This window comes from Phaenicophaeus curvirostris, unplaced genomic scaffold, assembly GCF_032191515.1.
Source record: "Phaenicophaeus curvirostris isolate KB17595 unplaced genomic scaffold, BPBGC_Pcur_1.0 scaffold_127, whole genome shotgun sequence".
NCBI lineage: Eukaryota > Metazoa > Chordata > Aves > Cuculiformes > Cuculidae > Phaenicophaeus > Phaenicophaeus curvirostris.
The window spans coordinates 463,947-483,552 of NW_027206748.1; the positions used below are offsets into that span (position 1 = coordinate 463,947).

The window sequence follows — 19,606 nt, forward strand, 5'->3', positions numbered from 1 at the left end:
GAAATGCCAAGGAGAGGATCAAGAGGAAAGAGTGGAAAATGCCCTTTCCAGCTTGCTGATTCTTCACCAGCTGAGACACTGGAGTCTCCAGTCTCTGTGAGACTGTATGAGTCCGATGGAAGAGGTTTTATCAGTGTGCGGTCCTGTCTTCCCAGTGACAGGGGACAGGACGAGAGGGAATGGCCTCAAGCTCCGCCAGGGGAGGTTTAGGCTGGACATTAGGAAAAAATTTTTCACAGAAAAGGCCATTGGGCACTAGAACAGGCTGCCCAGGGAGGGGGTTGAGTCCCCTTCCCTGGAGGGTTTAAAGGACGGGTGGACGAGGTGCTGAGGGACATGGGTTAGTGATTGATGGGAATGGTTGGACTCGATCATCCGGTGGGTCTCTTCCAACCTTGTTATTCTATTCTATGATTCTGTTATAATTGAGTTAACAACACAAAGTCCAAACGTGGATCAATTTACTAGTTATTCAGATAGGAAAGCAAAAGCAGCGCTGGGCGGCCGGGGGAGTCGCAGCTCCACCAAGGTTGTCTTAGTTCAGCGGTCTTCAAGGTTGTAGTCCTGTGCTTTTGTCAAGCAGCTGCTAAATCTTCCTCTTCTTTCTTATCTCTGGGCAACTTGTTCCTTAATTATAGAATCATAGAATCATAAAATAACCAGGTTGGAAGAGACCCACCGGATCATCGAGTCCAACCATTCTGGATGCCCAGAATCCACCTAGGGCCCCCAGGACCCCTCTAGGCCCCCCCTGGATACCTCTAGAGCCTCCTTGGAACCTGCCTAGAATCCCCCAGGACATTTCTGGAACATCCAGGAACCCTCTAGGACCCCCAGGCCCCTCTAGAGCCCTTCCCCCCCCCCGTAGGGATCCCCAGGACCCCTTAAGGACCGCCTGGACACCCTTAGGGACCCCCAGGACCCCTCTGGGACTCCTAAGACCCCTCTGCAGAACCCCAGGCCCCTTTAAAGACTGTCACGACTCCTCTAGGCACCCCCCCAGGGCCCCTTTAGGGAACCCCAGGACTGCTCTAGAGCCCCCCAGGACCCACCTAGGACCCCCAGGATGTCTCAAGGACACCTGTAGGGATGCCCTGGACCCATCTAGAGACTCCCAGGATCCTTCTAGAACCTCCCAGACCCCTCTAGAATGCCCAGGACCCCTCAAGAACCCCCAGGCCCTTCAAGAGACCCCAAGACCCTCAAGATACTCCAGAACCCCTTTAGGGACTCCCAGGACACATTCAGGAACCCCCAACACCCTTCTAGGACCTCTGGACCCCTCTAGAGCCTCCTTGGAACCCTTTAGAATGCCCAGAACCCCTCTAGGTTGCCCAGACCCATGAAGAGCAACCCCAGATCCCTCTAGGACTCCCAGAACCTCTCTAGGAACATTATGACACATTTAAGGACCCCCAGGACTCCCCTATGACCACTCTAGAGTCCCCTAGAACTCTTTAGAGACAGCAAGAACCCCTCTAGGGCCCCCAGGAGCCCTATAAGACTGCCCAAGACCCCTCTAGGGGTCCCCTATGACCCTTCTAAGGATCCCCAGAACCCCTCTAGGGACCCCCTGGACCTCACTAAGGACCACCAGGACCCTCTAGAGACCTCTAGAACCCCCTTAGGTATCCCTAGAACTCTTTTAGAGACCTCCAGGACCCCTCTAAGGACCACCTGGCACCTCCACAGCCCCCAAGGACCCTTCTAGGATGCCCAGCACCCCTCTAGGACACCCGGGATTCCTCTAAGCTCTCCCTAGATCCCTTTAGAGTCTCCCAGAACCTGTCTAGAACCACTCCAGGACACTTCTAGAACATCCAGGACCCCTCTAGGACCCCCACGTCCCTCTAGAGCCCCCCAGTGCCCCTGTAGGGATCTCCAAGACCCTTCAAGGACCTCCCTAGGACCCCTTTAGGGATGACCAAACCCATCTAGGATGGCCAGGACACCTTTAAGGACCCCCAGGACCCCTCTAGAGGCCACCCTGGTCCCCTTTAGGGGAACCCAGAACCTCTCTATGACCTGCAGGACTCCTCTAGGACACTCAGGACCCCTCTAGGACCACCCCCGGGCCCCTTTAGGGACCACCAGGAAACTTTCAGGGACACCGAGGACTCCTCTAGGATCTCCTGGATCTCTCTAGTGACATGTTAGACCCAGCTAGAGCCCCCCTGGTCCTCTTTTGTGAACCCCAGGCCCCATCTAGGGACCCTCAGGACCCCTCTAGGAACTCCAGGACCCCTTTAGGACCCCCCAGGTCCCGTTTAGGGACCCCCAGGATCCCTCCAGGGATGCTCAGGACCCCTCAAGGACTGCCAGAGTACCTTTAGGGACTGCCAGAATCCTTCTAGGGCCCCCATGAAGTGCTCTAGAGCCCCCCCGACCCATTTTGTGAACCCCAGGACCCCTCTAGGGACCTTCAGGACTGCTCTTGGACCCCCAGGATGCCACTAGAGCCCTCCCAGGATCCCTCTAAGACACCCAAGACCCCTCTAGGACTCCCAGTACATCTTTAGGGACCCTCAGGACACCTTTCAGGATTGCCAAACCCCTCTAGGAACCCCAGGACCTCTTTAGGCCCCCAGGACCCCTCTAGGACCTCCAGGACCCCTATAGGAATCTCAGGGACTCCCAGGACTGCTCTAGAGCCCCTAGGATGAGATAAAAATCTATTTTCCAAAGGAGGCTGGTGTCAGAGCGGGACAGTTTGAATAAGGAGGAGTTGTCACAGAAAAAATGATGGATCTTGTTCAAACCATGGAAAGTCAGCCTACAGAGGAGAACCAGGTGGCAACTGAAGAGTGTGAAGCTTATGACCCAGGCGGCTACAACGAACTGGATGCAGAGCTGAGGCTTCGTGATGGCAGCGTCCTACACCCCTAGGCAGCAACGCCCTTAGTCCAAACAGTGGTCCAGAGAGCTGCTCTTGATGGGTTCCACACCTGGACACGAGGCTGGTGGCTCTCCCAGGGCGGCCCTGGAAGGAGCTGGGACAAGATGTTCATTCCTCAGGAGCCTCTAACCTGGGCTCTCACTTGCCGTTGCGCCCTTGTGCTCTTCTCAGGTTTGGGATGGGCTCTTGGTGAGCTTTGCAATGATGGGCCTGGGAGCAGTTGGGGCAGGGTATTAACTGAGTGACTCCTCCTGCCACTGTTCATGACTTCTTTGTGTGTGTAGATGAGATTCTTATCACGTAGCCTAACATAGAATCATAGAATCATAGAATCACCAGGTTGGAAAAGACCCACTGGATTATCGAGTCCAACCATTCCCATCAAGCACTAAACCATGTCCCTCAGCGCCTCGTCCACCCGTCCCTTAAACACCTCCAGGGAAGGGGACTCAACCCCCTCCCTGTTCCAGTGCCCAATGACACTTTCCAGGAAAATTTTTTTCCTAATGTTCAGCCTAAACCTCCCCTGGCAGAGCTTAAGGCCATTCCCTCTTGTCCTGTCCCCTGTCACTTGGGAGAAGAGGCCAGCTCCCTCCTCTCCACAACCTCCTTACAGGTAAAGAGCAATGAGGTCTCCCCTCAGCCTCCTCTTCTCCAGGCTAAACACCCCCAGCTCTCTCAGCTGCTCCTCTTGTTCTCCAGCCCCTTCACCAGCTTTGTTGCTCTTTTCTGGACTCGCTCCAGAGCCTCAACCTCCTTCTGGTGGTGAGGGGCCCAGAACTGAACACAGGATTCAAGGAGTGATCTCACCAGTGCCGAGTCCAGAGGGAGAAGAACCTCCCTGGCCCTGCTGGCCACGCCATTTCTGATCCAAGCCAAGATGCCATTGGCCTTCTTGGCCACCTGGGCCACTGCTGGCTCACGTTCAGTCGCTGTCAACCAACACCAGCACTGAGCCCAACATAATCCGACAAGAACATGAATCAGCCGAGGCATCTGCGTATGGAGGCGACGTACACAGGCATTGATATTATTGAACATACGATAGCAGCTCAGTGGTTCTGCTGTCCAGAAATGCATCACAATGAGGGGAAAAGCAGTGTTTTTGTACGGAAAATGGCTTTTTTCAGGGCCAGTATCACAGCCTTGTTTCTCAGACTATAGATGAAGGGATTTAAGAATGGGTAGAGGACAGTGTTCAGCAAAGCTACAATTCTGTTGGTCTTCAAGGAAACATCTTCTAAAGGACACACATAGAGAGCAATGCAGCTCCCATATACAATGGCCAAGGTGGTGAGATGGGAAGAACACGTGGTAACAGCTTTATTCCTCCCAGAGGCTGCTGGAAGGTGCAGAATACAGCAAAGGATGCACATGTAGAATGCTAGAGTTAAACATAAGGAACCCAGGATAAAAAATGATGAGAAAACAGAGTCTATTTTCCAAAGCAGGCTGGTGTCAGAGCAGGACAGTTTGAATAAGGAGGAGTTGTCACAGAAAAAATGATGGATCTTGTTCGAGCCACAGAAAGTCAGCCTACAGAGGAGAACCAGATGGCAACTGAAGAGTGTGAAGCTTATGACCCAGGCGGCTACAACTAAGTGGATGCAGAGCCGAGGCTTCATGATGGCAGCGTAACGCAATGGTTGGCAGACAGCAACGTAGCGGTCAAAGGACATGACAACAAGTAGAATAAACTCTGTACAGCCCAGGGCAAAATAGAAATAGGATTGGGCAAAGCAGCTGCTTGGTGAGATCATTGACCTACCAGAACCCAGGGTCAAAACCAACTTGATGCTTGTGGAGGATGTGAACCAGATTTCCAGGAAGGCCAGGTTGCTGATGAAAAAGTACATGGGGGTTTGCAGATTGTGATCCACACTCACGAGGAAGATGATGGTTGCGTTCCCTGTCACTGTTGTCAGGTACATGAGCAGAAAGATCAGAGAGAGAAGTAGTTGCAGTCTTTGGTCAAGCCCAGAGAAGCCCTCCAGGATGAACTCAGTGACTGCAGTTCCATTTTCTGGGGCCCTGCTGAACTTCATTTCATCCTGCTGAGGCAGGAACATGGTGAAACCACAGGTGTGATCATGTCACAGCCTGCATGAGAGTTTCGAGCCTTCCTTCTCTGCACCTTTCCTGTCTTGCAGTCTCCCTATAAAACACAGAGATGGTCCTTCAGGAATTTCTCACACCCTGATTTTTTGGTTTCCCATTTCAGGCAGAGTCCTCAGAACTCTAGTCTTTCTAATTTTCTCAGACACCGATAAAGAATTATTTCTCCAGAACAGAGGGTTGTAAGGGGCTGTCAGCTGTTTCACCCCGCTCTTGGGAAATCCCAAATTCGCTCAGATTTATTCCAAACATCTGTCACACCTTTGTGTCCAACTCACCTCTTCTACTGCACAAAAGCTAAACCATCAAATCAAACTAAATACGGATGTTGAAAGCAATTCTTTCCACTTTTCAGTACTTGCCTTTTTGAACTAGGAATCCCTGTAGATATCTACATCAGTAATATCAAGAATCTCTTTTGTAATCTCCTGCTTTCTTCCACAGCTTCTTGCTCTCCATTTCATCAGGAAAGGGGATGAGAGGGCGGGATAGGGACCAAGTGCAAATTGTCTTCTTTAGTACTGTAAATCTTGACAGAAATTTATGATGGTTCCACACAGTTTGTCACCCAGTTTCAGCTGGTGTCTATCTGCACTGAAACACAGCTGCCTCCAAGTTCCTTGCTATCACGATCAAATGTCCTGACCTAAACGCAGAGAAGAAGAGCATCTGGAAAAGATCTGTAACCTTTCTTTTGCTTCCCAGTTATAGGCTGGGAAGACCCAGCCGCTAGAGTTTTCTCTTGTCTCCATTGGTTCTGAAGGGAGCCTTGGGAAAACTGGTTCTCACAGGTGCCTGCAGTGAGGCAGATGAAACTCATCATTTGAGTCTCGAATCTCTGATTCATTAAGTCATTACATTTTTAAAAACAATCTACACATCTCACAGCAGGAAGCGGGAGAAAAATACATGCAATAAAGACTAGTGTTTCCCCTTTATCTTTTAGACATAGAAAGGAGCAGAAGAGATGGCTCACAAACCTGGATGATTCAAAATGCGAGGGGAGGAGACGGAGAGGAGATGATGGGTTTGAAGCAGTGAAACAAGTCTGTGTTGGTGAGCAATTAGAGCACTTAAGTTACTACGTCCCTGAGTGTTCCAGGGACTCTCCTGTCTTATCATCCACACAGAGGAGAGGAGACCCATACGTAAGGGTTCTCAACATCAGAGCTGCTTGCACAGAGCCTTTGGCTGCCTATAGTCACAGTCTCCAAGCATCTTCTTCAAGGAGTCCATGAGAAGCCCTCGACTAATTGCCCTCAGTTGGACTAATTACAGCACGGGGCTCATAAAAGTGCAGAAAGCCTTAATGAGCCATGTCTCTACTGTGATTTTCTTCACATCTTCAATACTTTCGTGTTTAATTAGAGAAGTTTAAGGAGTCGAGGTAAAGAGGAAGATTTGTATGAGCAGAAAGCCATCAAGAGAGACTTCATGTCTCTGGGGAGTATGATGGAGGGCTCTGGGACACAAGTAGTGTCTAGTTCCATTCCAGCGCTAAGAAATGAGGAATAAGAAGTCAAAAAGAAGCTTTTGATTAATACCTGGTGTGAGGAGAGAGGCTTTGGGTTCTTTGATCAGGGGGTGCCCCATGCACCCCCAGGCTTTCTTACTAGGGAGGGGACACACGTGTCTCCTAGAGGGACTAAAGTCCTTACTAAAAATCTAGCCAGGCTCATAAACAGAGCTTTAATCTAGGTGTGAAGGGGGAGGAGGATGAGACCAGGCTAGTTGGGAGTGAGACTGGAAGTGGAGCTCCAGTGGTTAAGGGATGGTGTGCTGGCAAGGACAGCCAGTATGTCACCACAGAGCAAGTGGAGGCGAGTACATCTGGTGACAGTAAGGATGAAACTGGCACTGAGGTGTCAGTTATTCCAAGGACCAATCAATTGGGAATAAACTCTATTCCCTTTATGAGGGCTGAAGGTTTGCCAGCCCAGCTGAAGGGCATTTACACCAATGCACGCAGCATGGGGAATAAGAAGGAGGAGTTGGAAGCTGTCGTAGGGCAAGGAGGTTGTGATGTTGTTGCCATCACGGAAACGTGGTGGGATGGCTCATATAACTGGAGTGCAGCTATGGTGGGGTAGAAACTTTTCAGGTGGGACAGGAAGGGTAGGAGAGGAGGTGTGGTAGCCCTCTGTGTAAGGGAGGACTTGGACACTGTTGGGATGGATTGTGGTGATGAAGAGATCGAGTGCCTGTGGGTTAAAATCAGAGGAGCCCACCAGAAGGCAGATTTTGTGATGGAGTCTGTTACAGACCACTCAGCCAAGAAGAAGCAGCTGATGAGCTCTTCTATAAACAGCTGGGGATAGTCTCTAGATCAATGTCTCTTGTCCTTGTGGCAGACTTCAATCTTCCAGATGTCTGCTGGAAGTACAATATAGCAGAAAAGAAGCTGTTTTAGAGGTTCCTTGAGTGCGTGGAAGACAACTCCTCCAGCCTGCCAAGCTCCTCTAGATGGCATACCTTCCCTCAGGTGTATTTGGACAAGTGTTTCACAGCATGAGGATCCAACATATTTGGACACCCCCTGCTAGAAGTATTTTGCAATAAGTCTTGGGCCACCTGAATCCTCTCCCCATCTCAGAATCCGCTGTGTGGCTTCCACGCTGGCTCTGCCCGAGGCAGCCCCTGGAGACAGTGGGGAAACAGTGATCACCAAGCACTTTTTTGTCCCCTTGAGCTACAAACTGTAAACAGAGCCCTAACTCCCTCCAGAAAACATTACCTACCTTCAGGACAGCTGGAATTGGGCACCCATCTCATCAAGGCAAAGGCTCTGCCAGACTCCAAATCTGGATCCATGGAGTAATGCGCCAGCTGGCTGTGGAGGAGATGCATTTGGTGCTCCTGGGGGTTGGCTTTGTCACTAAGGATCCTCTATGAGACCAATCAATACTCTGAGTAGTGCTTTTGACTTCTTGAGAAGTTTCTTCAATCTCCTCTCATCATCAGAGGTTTAAGGACTCTACAGCAAATACACCTCGGGGCTCACTGGAATACAAAAAGCCTTAATGAGCTCTTCTTCATCCTGAGGTTTTCTTCAAGTCTTCAAGCCTTGTACGGCTCCTTGGAGTCATTTCCCAGTGTTTTTTTAGCAGGAAGTTTTCAAAGTGCAGCCGACAGAGAGATCGATCGATGACAGACGCATTCTCCAACAGTTCTTGGTGCAGAGTGTCTCCTCAGGAGGTCTGGAGGCTGATCTAGAGACTTCCAGTAGTCTCTTTCCCACCAGCCCTTCCAGGAGCCTGTGCCTTGACCATGTGCCCAATGAGAAAAGATAAAGCTGGAAATTAAGGTCTCTGCATCTTATGCTCATAGGACAATTCAGGAGGGAGGAGCTCAGGTGACCTCTACTCCAATGCTCAGCTCTAAGCAGGGACAGCTCTGAAGTCAGACGAGGCTGCTCAGTCAACGTCAGCATCCACAGAGAGAGTTCATACAGGACCCGGGCATCTAAACCCCCATTACAGAAACAGAGATGAGCCACCTGACCAGCTCTGTGCACACAGCCATCGGTGGGCAATGCCTCCTGAGATTCCTTTGAACATCCAACTTCTTCTCCAGAGGAGTGAGATCCTTCTGCAGGTCTCTCGGCACATCTCCACCCCGTGGGGTTCTCAAGGCTGGAAACCAAATTCAAACACACCGACCTGGATCCTGTCAGCTTAATCACTAAAAGGTGGAGGTGGAGGGATCTCGGTGCATCCAGGTTCCTACGGCTGATTTAAGACCTCCAAGAAAGGAGCAGAACAGAACGGTTTTGAACTGTCATTGCCATTCCATCATTTCACATTTGATGGCTCTGCTCCCCACTGTCTGTCACTGACACCCAGAAAACTCACCTGGTTTTCCTTCCTCTCTTCCCAAAACCTGACCAGGCGATGGGAAAAAGGAAGAAGAATGGTCCTTGGCCTCTGTGAATCCTCTGGGTCTGGCACTTGGAGAACAAGCTAGGAAGTGCCTCTGCAAATCTGACAACAAGGCCCATGGACAGAGGGGTGGGTGGAGGCCCCAGGAGGTGCTGGTCAGGTCTATGAAGGCCCATGGATGCTCTCAGGAACCTGACACTGTCCCATAGGTAGAGAGAAAGGAATGAACCACACAGAGCCTTGACCGCTGATATGGTGGGATCCCATGGAGAGGAGCCAGGCTGGAGCAAGGGAGAAGCGTGAGGAGGAAGGAGCAGCAGCGATGATCTTGACTGACTTCTAACCCCCTTTTCACCATCCTCCATGCTCCTCCTGGGCTTGAGATGGGCAGAGGAATTGGGAGTAATGGAGTCATTTGAGCCTGGAAGAAAGTGTGAGGGGACAAACTTTAATGTTTTGTCCTTGTTTCTCACAATCCAAACCTTTCTTAACTGGTGATAAATGAAAACGTCCTTCAGGACGTCAACACGTCTTTGTCAGTGACAGTTGTTGGTCCTTGACCTCCTTTGCTTTCTCTTGACCCATGAGCTTCTCTGGTTCACTTTCTCCCTCTGTCCCGCTGGTTCCGGGCAGGGAGGGAGCAGCTGGGTTGGGTCCGGCTGCTGGCCAAGGTTAACCCACCACAGGACACATCAGGGCTGCCGTGGCCAGTACGGGGCTCCCAGCACAAGGAAGACCCTGCCCAGCCTGGAGTGAGTCCTGCCGAGGCCAGAAGGGTGGTGGGGCCCGGAGCACATCATGGACCAGGAGAGGCTGGGAGAGCTGGGGTCTGATAAACCTTTTAGGGTAAAACAGTGAGCAAGGACCCAGGGCCGCTGGGGGAACCCAATCCATGGACTTTCTCAGTGTTTGAAGACACAAGGTCATGAGCCCCTGATGTGTTTGGAGCTGTGTGAGAAAGGCCTTGGCTGAGAGACCAGCAGTGGCAAGAGCTGTGGGACTGATGTGCAATAAATGCCAATAGGAAACAGGTTCCGTTTTTATTAATAAAGGTGGTTGATTTAGTCACCACTGAGCAAATAAGGAGGACAGAGATGACCATGCACTCAGGCAGTTTCCAGGTGACGTTACTCTCAAAGTGAAGTGACCTCAAGGCCGCCACAGCAACGCTGTGGACATCAGCTCTGTCAGAGAAGGGCCCGTTGCCCGTCCCTGTCTGTGATCACATCACAGCAGGAGAGTGATCAGGCTCACAGTGCTGGGACTCTTTTCTCCTCCACACCTGGAGGTGTCCCTGTAGCTCCAGAGATAGCTTGAGGAAGGATTATGGGCAGACAAGTGGCTGCAGGGGCCGTTATTTTCTTTAAACAAGAACAGAGCACGGCTCCTTGTTTACACAGTCTCTGGGTCACACAAGACAGGGAGATAATGACACAGCAGTGACAGGAATGACGACATTTCTTTTTGGACAATATTATCATAATGAAGAAAAACTAAAAGCCAAACCACATCAGCCACCAAAGAAAGGCTATTTCTGCAGTGCGTTTTGTTGTGAGTGATAGGCAGAAGAAGATGGGACATCACTGATGCTTAGAAAGTCCAGTAATAAGTTTACAAACTGCGTCCTTGAGCTGCTGGTTCCTCAGGCTGTAGATGAGGGGGTTCACTGCTGGAGGCACCACCGAGTACAGAAATGACACCACCAGATCCAGGGATGGGGAGGAGATGGAGGGAGGCTTCAGGTTAGCAAACATGCCAGTACAGACAAACAGGGAGACCACAGCCAGGTGAGGGAGGCACATGGAAAAGGCTTTGTGCCGTCCCTGTTCCGAGGGGATCCTCAGCACGGCCCTGAAGATCTGCACGTAGGACACCACAATGAAAAAAAACCAGACAAATGCTAAACAGACACTGACCACAAGAAGCCAAACTTCGCTGAGGTAGGAGTGTGAGCAGGAGAGCTTGAGGATCTGGGGGACTTCGCAGAAGAACTGGTCCACAGCATTGCCCTGGCACAGGGGCAGGGAAAATGTATTGGCCGTGTGCAGCAGAGCATTGAGAAACCCAGCGCCACAGGCAGCTGCTGCCATGTGGACACAAGCTCTGCTGCCCAGGAGGGTCCCATAGTGCAGGGGTTTGCAGATGGCAACGTAGTGGTTGTAGGACATGACTGTGAGGAGAAAATACTCAGTGGAGATAAAGAAGAGAAAGAAAAAAACCCTGCACATTCTGGATAGGAGATAATTCTGGTGTTCCACAGGACATTGGCCATGGATCTAGGGACAGTGGTGGAGATGCAGCCCGTGTCGAGGAGGGAGAGGTTGAGGAGGAAGAAGTACATGGGGGTGTGGATATGGTGGTCCCAGGCGATGGTGATGATGATGAAGCCGTTTCCCAGGAGGGCAGCCAAGTAGATGCCCATCAAGAGCCAGAAGGTCAAGAGCTGCAGCTCCCGTGTGTCTGCGAATGCCAGGAGTAGGAACTGGGCGATGGAGCTACCATTGGACATCTGCTGCTTTTGGGTATGAACCACTGAACAAGAAGAACAGGACAGTGACAAGTTAGGGGAGACTTCTCTGAGCAAAATCAGCCATTTCTCACACTGCACACTTCCCACTGGTATTTTTGTTTCTATGAGACAGTCACTCAGCTTCATGGCTGAAGCCCTGCTTGGTGCTTGGTGAGGAGCCCCTATCTGATTTCTTCCAAGGAGTCAGCCCTGCTCTGCAGCAGTGGATCCATGGGAATAGCGTTGGCAGTCCTGGTGTTGGAAGTTATCATAGAAAAGTGCTCCTAATGCAAAACGATTTGTCAGCATCTGCCCTCCCAGTGCTAAGAAACCAAAATTGTGGAAGTGTTTGAGAGGGAGAGGTATTTTTCACAGCTCTCTCCCATCTCAGCTGGACATTCTGTTGGACTTCGAAACCTTCAGCATTTCTGCTGCACTCAAGGAAAACAGAGGGAGTCCTTCGAGGCAGGAGCACTGCCTGTGGCTCAGTGCAGAGGGAGAGGAGCTGCTTTGTCCCTCACCCTTGTTTCCAGCTTCCCTGGGCTTGCACCTTTCTGAGACAGAGGATAATCACATTTCCATGTTCACCTTAAAAGCCACCAGACACTGCTGAGAGCAGAGAAACCCACTGCCAAGCGCTCTTTCCTAAGGTCTCAGTACTCACTTTCAGCTCAGGACACACATGGCTCATTTCACAAACCCAACAGCATTTCCTTGGTCGTAGCATCTCTGTGCTCCTCCACAGGGAATTCAGGTAACACCAAGATGCTATAGGACAGGTTTGCATCCTGGAGGGTAGTTCATATCTTGGAAGCACAACTCAGGGAGATACCAAAGTATCCTGGTGATATCTCTGTACAGAAGGGTCAGTTCATTCCTCAGGGACACATCTGCACTGCCATGGACACGCCTGCATGGTGGGACTTAGAAGATCAGTGCCCGACTCAGCTTCTGAAACTCCCACCCGAGAGAGCTGGCAGTGAGAACAAGAGAACAACAGTGAGAACACAGACAGGGGAGAAACAGGGAGAAAAATAGGGAGGGTCTGGCTGAGAGAAGCTAGGGCAGAGGCAGCCAGGCACACAGACAGCGTTCTCCTTCCCCAGCTGTGCTCGCCCCCTCCCAGACACCAACCTGGCCGGGCAGTTGCTCTCAGCCCCTGGGCTCTGGAGAGGGTACTGGAGCTGTGGCTGCAGAGGAGGGTGTTCAGCCTTGGAGCCCAGAGCTCTGGAGGGTAGGAAAGGAGGCAAGGGGGCTTGCTCAGAGGAAGGGTCTGCACTAGAGGGGACTGTAGAGAGATTTCTGTAAACTCCCTGCTGCAACATTTCTGATTTTAGGTTCCTCTCATTCCTGGATCCTATCCCTGCTGCCTGCAGGTTTGCTTCCTTGTAATTTTTTCCCTTTCCCATGTCTTTTCCCTGCTCCCAGACCCCATCACAGCCTCTGGACACTCCCCTACACAAACCTGCCTATGTGTTCACACACACCTGGGTGCGTGTTCCTGTTTGGAGGCTCGAAAGGGCATAAAAACCCGATGGCTCCAGCAGAGGTGATGCTGGGGCTGTCCATGGGCAGGGGAGTGGCTGAAGGCACTTCAGGAGGTCATTAGCAGACCTACTGACCACTCAGGGACACAGCTCAGGAGTCTCAAAGACTTGTTTAATCTTGAAAAGGCCTTTTCTATTTCTCCCCCGGCCCCTCTTCACTCCTTCTCACTCAAGTCAGCTCTCACGCCCCGTCCCTCTGACAGGTCAGCAGGAAGCTCTGCTCGGCAGCACATTCTTTGCCTCTACAGCAGAGACACTGGGAGAGACACCTAGACAGATCCTGGAACCTGTGGGATGGGTCAGCTTTAGGAGATCCTTCCAGGAACCGCAACTGCATTGTCCTACAGCAAGGAACTCACCGTGTAGAGGGCTGTGAGGATTCCTCCCTCAGGGAGCTCTCAGCATCCTCACACCCTGCCTTTAACTTCTCTCTGCCTCCTTCCTCCCGCCTTGCTGCCTGCAGGCAGTGTCCTCAGCCCTGCTGGGCTTTGCAGAGGAGCTGCTCCTGGACAGACCTGGCTCTTTGTAGCGCTGCCCCCTTGCCAGGAGCTCCCTGCCTGCCAGGAGCCCAGCCCAGCTCAGCAGCAAAGGAGCAGCCCAAGGCAGCGCTTTCTCTGCTCCCTCTGGGCTCCCTCGAGGTGTCCCTGGGGCTCCAGGGGAACCTGTTGTGAAACCGTCTGAAGCCATCCCTGATGTTCCCTCCTCAGCTGGGAGAGAAGCTTCTTTCCTGCAGAGTCACTGCTCCTGTTAGAAAAACAGCTGGGCATGGGAATGACTTTTCTTTTCCTGTCCTTAGACAGGACAGCAGGGAGGTGACAGGGAATGATCTCATTTCTCCAGGCTGGGAGGACCTGTTGCACTGAGTGAATTGAGGCATTTCATCCTGGATCTTTAGACCTGGGACTGGAAAGACATTCAGGTCTCCATTGTCCCAGTTCATTCTCCTCTCTAAGCATTTGCACACTTGGTCCCAGGTTTCCTTCAGGCAGGGATGAGCTTGCCTGGTGCCAGAGCTGCAGGTCTTCAGCCCCAGCTGGCAGCAATGCCCTCAGCCAGGGGCACAGGCAGGAGGAACTGGAGCAGTTACTGTTGCAGACAGAGCTGGGACATGGTCACAGAGCTCAGGACAGATGGTCTTCTGGGACAGCATCCTCCAAGCTCCGCAAGGGCCCAGACAAAAACCCATTCCCAGCTTGAAAGTTCAAGGACACCATGGTGAGTGTTTGCTGCTTCAGGAAGAGCTGAAGAAGAAAGAAAACCACAGTGTGGTCACTGCTGGATTTAGGAAGAATAGTTGTAGACAGGTCTGAGGTTCCCTACGTCCTCTTTGCTTCTTTTCCCCAGCAAGGTGTCCCAGACCTCTTGTGACTCAGGGCAGGACTCTGGAGGAGATCAACCAGCGGTGGCTGGGGACCAAGTCAGGGATACCTTGAGCAACCACAATCCTTCCCAGTCTGTGGGACAGGAAGGTCAGAATCCCCAGGAGCCGAGTGAGCAGGACGATGTCTCAGTGAGGCCACTCTCCATCACCTTCCAAAGTTCATGGAGAACAGGGAACTCCCTGACCCCTGGCACCACCCCCACATTGCATGTTCTTTTCAGAAATGCCTAAAGTATGAGCTGGGGAGCAAAAGGCTGTGCCCCAGACCTTGTCTACTTAGATCCCATTTCTGGATTTCAGAAACAAGAGTCTGCCCTTGAGCTGATTGTGTCTCACTGTCATTCTATGACCCTGCTTTTCTGTAACTTGGCCCTTCTATGAGCTGACACTTCTATAATGTGAGCCTTCTATGACCTGACCCCTCTAAAACTTCTCTATGACCCAAGTCTTGTATGAGCAAGTTTTCAATAACCCAACCCATCTGTTGTCCGACTCTTGTATGACCCAATGCTTATATGACTCCTTTATGACCCGAGTCTTCTATGGCCTGATTCTGTAACCCCTATACGACCCAAATCTTCCATGAAACCCCATTATATCCAGACTCTTTTATAAATGTCTGTTCTCTATCTCTCTTGTGACCCAACACTCCCGTGACCCAACCCTTCTATGATCCAACTCTTCTATCAGCCTTCTATGACCCAATACTTGCATAAGCCTTCTAAGATTGCACTCGTTTATGACCTGACTGTTCTATCACTTCACCCTCCTATGGCTCCTCTATGACCTGAATCCTCTGTGATCCGAGTCTTCTATGACCCAACACTTCTAAAACATGAGTCTTCTCTGACCCAACTCTTCTATGACCTGACCCTTCTCCACACAAATTTTCTGTGACTCTTCTATGACCTGACCCTTTTATGACCCTACCCTTCTAGGACCTAACTCTTCTGCAACTGCATGGAGCTGTGTGAGAGCCTTGGCATCTCACGTAACTCTACAGGGCTGTCTTGGAAATGACATGGAATAACTGCTCTGAATTTGATTTGGCCATGTGAGAATGTTCATGACACCAGCGCCATTGTAGTCAAAGCCAGATCTGCCTTCCCCTGGCCTGGGGATCAGGGCTTGGCCTTTCTGCTTCATCAAGCAAACCCAGGCTTTTCTCAGCATCACAGATGCCTACACAGCAGCTTTGCCTGCCTGCAATCATGGCCTTCAATTCTCTGCTCTAACGAGTCCCTGGGGAGTCTTTGTCAGGAACAATGCTCACTGAGACCTATTAATACTTCAAGGTACTCCGAGTTCTTCTTTTGACTTTTTGAGAAGTTTCTTCAGTCTCCTCTCATCATCACAGGTTCAAGGACGCAGCAGCAAATACACCCTGGGGCTCATTAAAATACAGAAAGACTTAACGAGCTCTTTCTCTTTCTGGAGTATTCTTCAGGTTTTCAAGCCTTGTACAGCTCCTTGGAGTCATTTCCCTGTGTGGTTGAAGAGGAAGATTTTAAAAGTGTGACTAAGAAAAACATGTTTTAAGTTAGAGTTTATATTTCAATACTCTTCAGCTCAGAGCAGAGGTGACAGAAGGTCTCTCCAGTTGGAATTGATGCTGACTGTCTCCTCAAGAGGTCTGGGCAGCATGGAGAAGCAGTCCCTTGAGGTCTGACTGTACATGGAGAGCCTTGCTCCTCACCTCCCCAGCCCCATAGGTGCTCTTATTGACCCCTCAGCATTTGCCTTCTTTTTCCTTCCATCAGATTTCCCTGAACTCGAGAGTTGAGTGTTCCAGCTCCATGGCACCACCTCCCCCTGCTTTCACAGAATCACCGAATCACTACGTTGCAAAAGACTTGGAGGATCATTGAGTCCAACCATTCCTATCAACCACTAAACCATGTCCCTCAGCACCTCATCCACCCATCTTCTAAACACCTCCAGGGAAGGTGACGCAACCCCCTGGGCAGCCTCTGCCAGTGTCCAGTGACCCTTTCTGTTAAAAGTTTTTTCTGATGTCCAGCCTGAACCTCCCTGGCAGAGCTTGAGGCCATTCCCTCTCGTCCTGTCCCCTGTCGCTTGGGAGAAGAGCTCAGCTCCCTCCTCTTTCAACTTCCTTTCAAGCGGTTGTAGAGAGCAATAAGGTCTCCCTTCAGCATCCTCTTCTCAAGGCTGAACAACCCCAGTCCTGTCCTGTTGGGAACTTAAGGAATTGGCTGGGTGGTTGCACTCAAAGTATTGTGGTCAACGACTCCATTTCCACATGGAGACCCGTGGCGAGTGGTGTTCTGCAGGGGTTGGTGTTGGGACTGGTGTTGTTTAACACCTTTGTCACAGACAGGGACAGAGGGATTAAGGCACCCTCAGCAAGTTTCCTGATGACACCAAGCTGTGTGGCAGTCACCATGCTGGACGGAAGGGATTCTATCCAGAGGGATCTGGACAAGCTGGTGAGGTGGAGCTGTATGGAGCTCATGTGCAAGGTCCAGCTGAAGTGCATTTACACCAATGCATGCCGCATGGGCACTAAGCAGGAGGAATTGGAAGTTATTGTAGGGCAAGGAGACTACGACGTAGTTGCCATCACAGAATCGTGGTGGGGCGACTCGTATAACTGGAGTGCAGCTATGGTGGGATATAGACTCTTCAGGTGGGACAGGAAAGGTAGGAGAGGTGGTGGGGTAGCCTCTCTATGTTAGAGAGGGCTTTGATACCCTCAAGCTTGATTATGGTGATGACGAGATCGAGTGCCTGTGGGTAAAAATCAGAGGAGCCCACAAGAAGACAGATATTGTGATGAGACTCTGTTATAGACCACCCAGACAAGAAGAAGTTGATGAGCTCTTCTATAAACAACTGGGTGATGTCTCAAGATCACTACTTCTTGTCCTTGTGGGAGACTTCAATCTTCCGGATGTCTGCTGGAAGTACAATACAGCAGAGAGGAAGCATTCTAGGAGGTTCCTGGAGTGTATGGAAGGCAACTTCCTCACACAACTGGTGAAAGAGCCGACAAGGGAAGGTGCCCTCCTGGACCTGCTCTTCGTGAACCAAGAAGGCCTCGTGGTGGACGTGATGGTTGGAGGATGCCTGGGGCAAAGCGATCACGAGATGATAGAATTTTCAGTTCTAGGTGAGGTGAGGAGGGTGATTAGCAGAACAGTAACATTAAACTTCCAGGGGGCAGACTTCAGACTGTTCAGAAGGCTGGTTGATAAAGTCCCATGGGAGACAGTCCTGAAGGGCAAGAGAGCCCACGAGGGCTGGGTGGTCTTCAAAAAGGAAATCCTAGCAGCTCAGGAGCAAGCCGTCCCCATGTTCCAGAAAATGAGCTGTTGGGGGTAAAAAAAAGGCTTGGTTGGGCAGGGAGATCTGGAGGGACATTAAAAAGAAGAGGAATGTCTATGAACCTTGGAAGAAGGGGCAGGCATCTTGGGTAGACTACAGGGAGGAAGTGAGATTGTGGAGAGGAAAAATCAGGAGGGCTGAAGAACAACTAGAGCTCAGATTGGTCAAGTTGGTGAAAGATAACAAAAAGCTTTCTATAAAGTAACAATAAAAGGAGGACCAGGGAGAATATTCAGTCCTTATTGGATGCAAAAGGAAAAACTATGACAAAGGATGAGGACAAGGCTGAGGTACTTCATGGCTTCTTTGCTTCAGTCTTTAATAGTAAGGAAAGTTGTTCCCTCTGTGTACATATGCAGAAGTCAGAGGAGCAGAACAAAGCTCCCATGTTCCAAGAGGAGATGGTTAGAGATTTGCTTTCCCAAATAGACACCCACAAGTCTATGGGGCCGGGTGGGATTCACCCAAGGGTATTGAAGGATCTGGCGGGTGTGCTGGCCAAACCCCTTTCCATCATCTTCCAGCAGTCCTGGCTGACTGGGGAAGTTCCACTGGACTGGAGGCTGATGTTGTGCCCGTCTACAAGAAGGGTCGCAGGGAGGACCCAGGAAACTCCAGGCCTGTCAGTCTGACCTCAGTGCCAGGGAAAGTCATGGAGCAGGTGATCTTTAGTGCTATCATGAAGCACATGCGAGAGAACCGGGTGATCAGGCCCAGTCAACACGGGTTCACAAAAGGCAGGTCTTGCCAAACTAACCTGATCGCCTTCTATGGCAAAGTGACTCGGCTGCTGGATGAGGGAAAGGCTGTGGATGTATCTTCGTGGACTTCAGTAAAGCCTTTGACACAGTTTCTCACATCATTCTGCTTCAGAAACTGTCACCTCTGGCCTGGCCAGGCGCACACTCTCCTGGGTGGAAGACTGGTTGGATGGAGGGGCCAGAGAGTGGTGGGAAATGGAGTTAACTCCAGCTGGAGGCCAGTGACAAGTGGTGTCCCCAGGGCTCAGTGCTGGGTCCAGCCCTGTTCAATGTCTTTGTCAATGACCTGGATGAAGGCATCGAGTGCACCCTGAGCAAGTTTGTGGATGACGCTGAGCTGGGTGGAAGTGTGGATCTGCTGGAGGGTAGGGAGGCTCTGCAAAAGGATCTGAACAGGCTGGACCGCTGGGCTGAGTCCAATGGCATGAGGTTTAACAAGGCCAAATGCCGGGTCCTGCACTTGGGGCACAACAACCCTGTGCAACTCCAGACTAGGAGAAGAGTGGCTGGAAAGCTGCCTGGAGGAGGAGGACCTGGGGGTGTTGGTTGACAGGGTTGGCTCAAGCTGACCCTGCCTGGACAGGAGCAGCCCCAGGAGCAACAGGCGTGGGCAAAGCCAGGTCGGGATGGGAAAGAGCAGGGGCTGAGATTGCCCTGAAAAGAGGGACACACACCAGCATCTGTTGCTCCCCAGGGACTCTCCATGCTCAGTGATGCCACCAGGTGTTGGTGTCCCCCTCGGCCACGCTGTGCCGGCAGATCCCAGCCTGTGCTTGGAAGCTGTGCCAGCTCCGTGCCGTGGAGGAGAGTCCCTGTGCCCACCTGCAGCTGAGGCCTCAGCAGCCTTTTCTCTCCACAGAGCCCTCTCTGAGGCTTCAGAAGCCCAGATGGAAAGAGGCAAGCTGACTCCTGGCAACGCTTAAAACTAAACATCCCCTGCAGCCCCCTCCTCAGACCAGCAACCTCAAGATGAAGCCCTGTTACTTCCATTTCTTCTACAACTGAAAGTCAAGGGAACGCTTCCAATCAGGATCCCATCAGCTGGGCAGGCGTCTGCCAAACTCCTGGAGATCTCCAATAAAACGTGTTAGGAACTCTGTGACGTGGTGGGAAAGGGCCTCTGTTATGTGGCTATGGGGGGGCGAATTTTCAGCAGAGAGGCTGCCTGCATAGG

The 19,606-nt window shown here is 51.3% G+C and overlaps 1 protein-coding gene across 1 annotated transcript; it reads right to left on the minus strand.

The window, feature by feature from the left end:
• Nucleotides 1–3,965: 3,965 nt before the first annotated feature.
• LOC138734654 (olfactory receptor 6X1-like) lies at nt 3,966–4,965 on the minus strand. Its single transcript, XM_069882410.1, has one exon. The coding sequence runs from the start codon at nt 4,963–4,965 to the stop codon at nt 3,976–3,978; it is 990 nt and encodes a 329-aa protein (XP_069738511.1). The 3' UTR covers nt 3,966–3,975.
• Between the last annotated feature and the right edge of the window lie 14,641 nt (nt 4,966–19,606).

Excerpts from the sequence above, each read along its gene's own strand:
- LOC138734654 (XM_069882410.1), bottom strand. The coding sequence starts at position 4,965 with ATGTTCCTGCCTCAGCAGGATGAAATGAAGTTCAGCAGGGCCCCAGAA.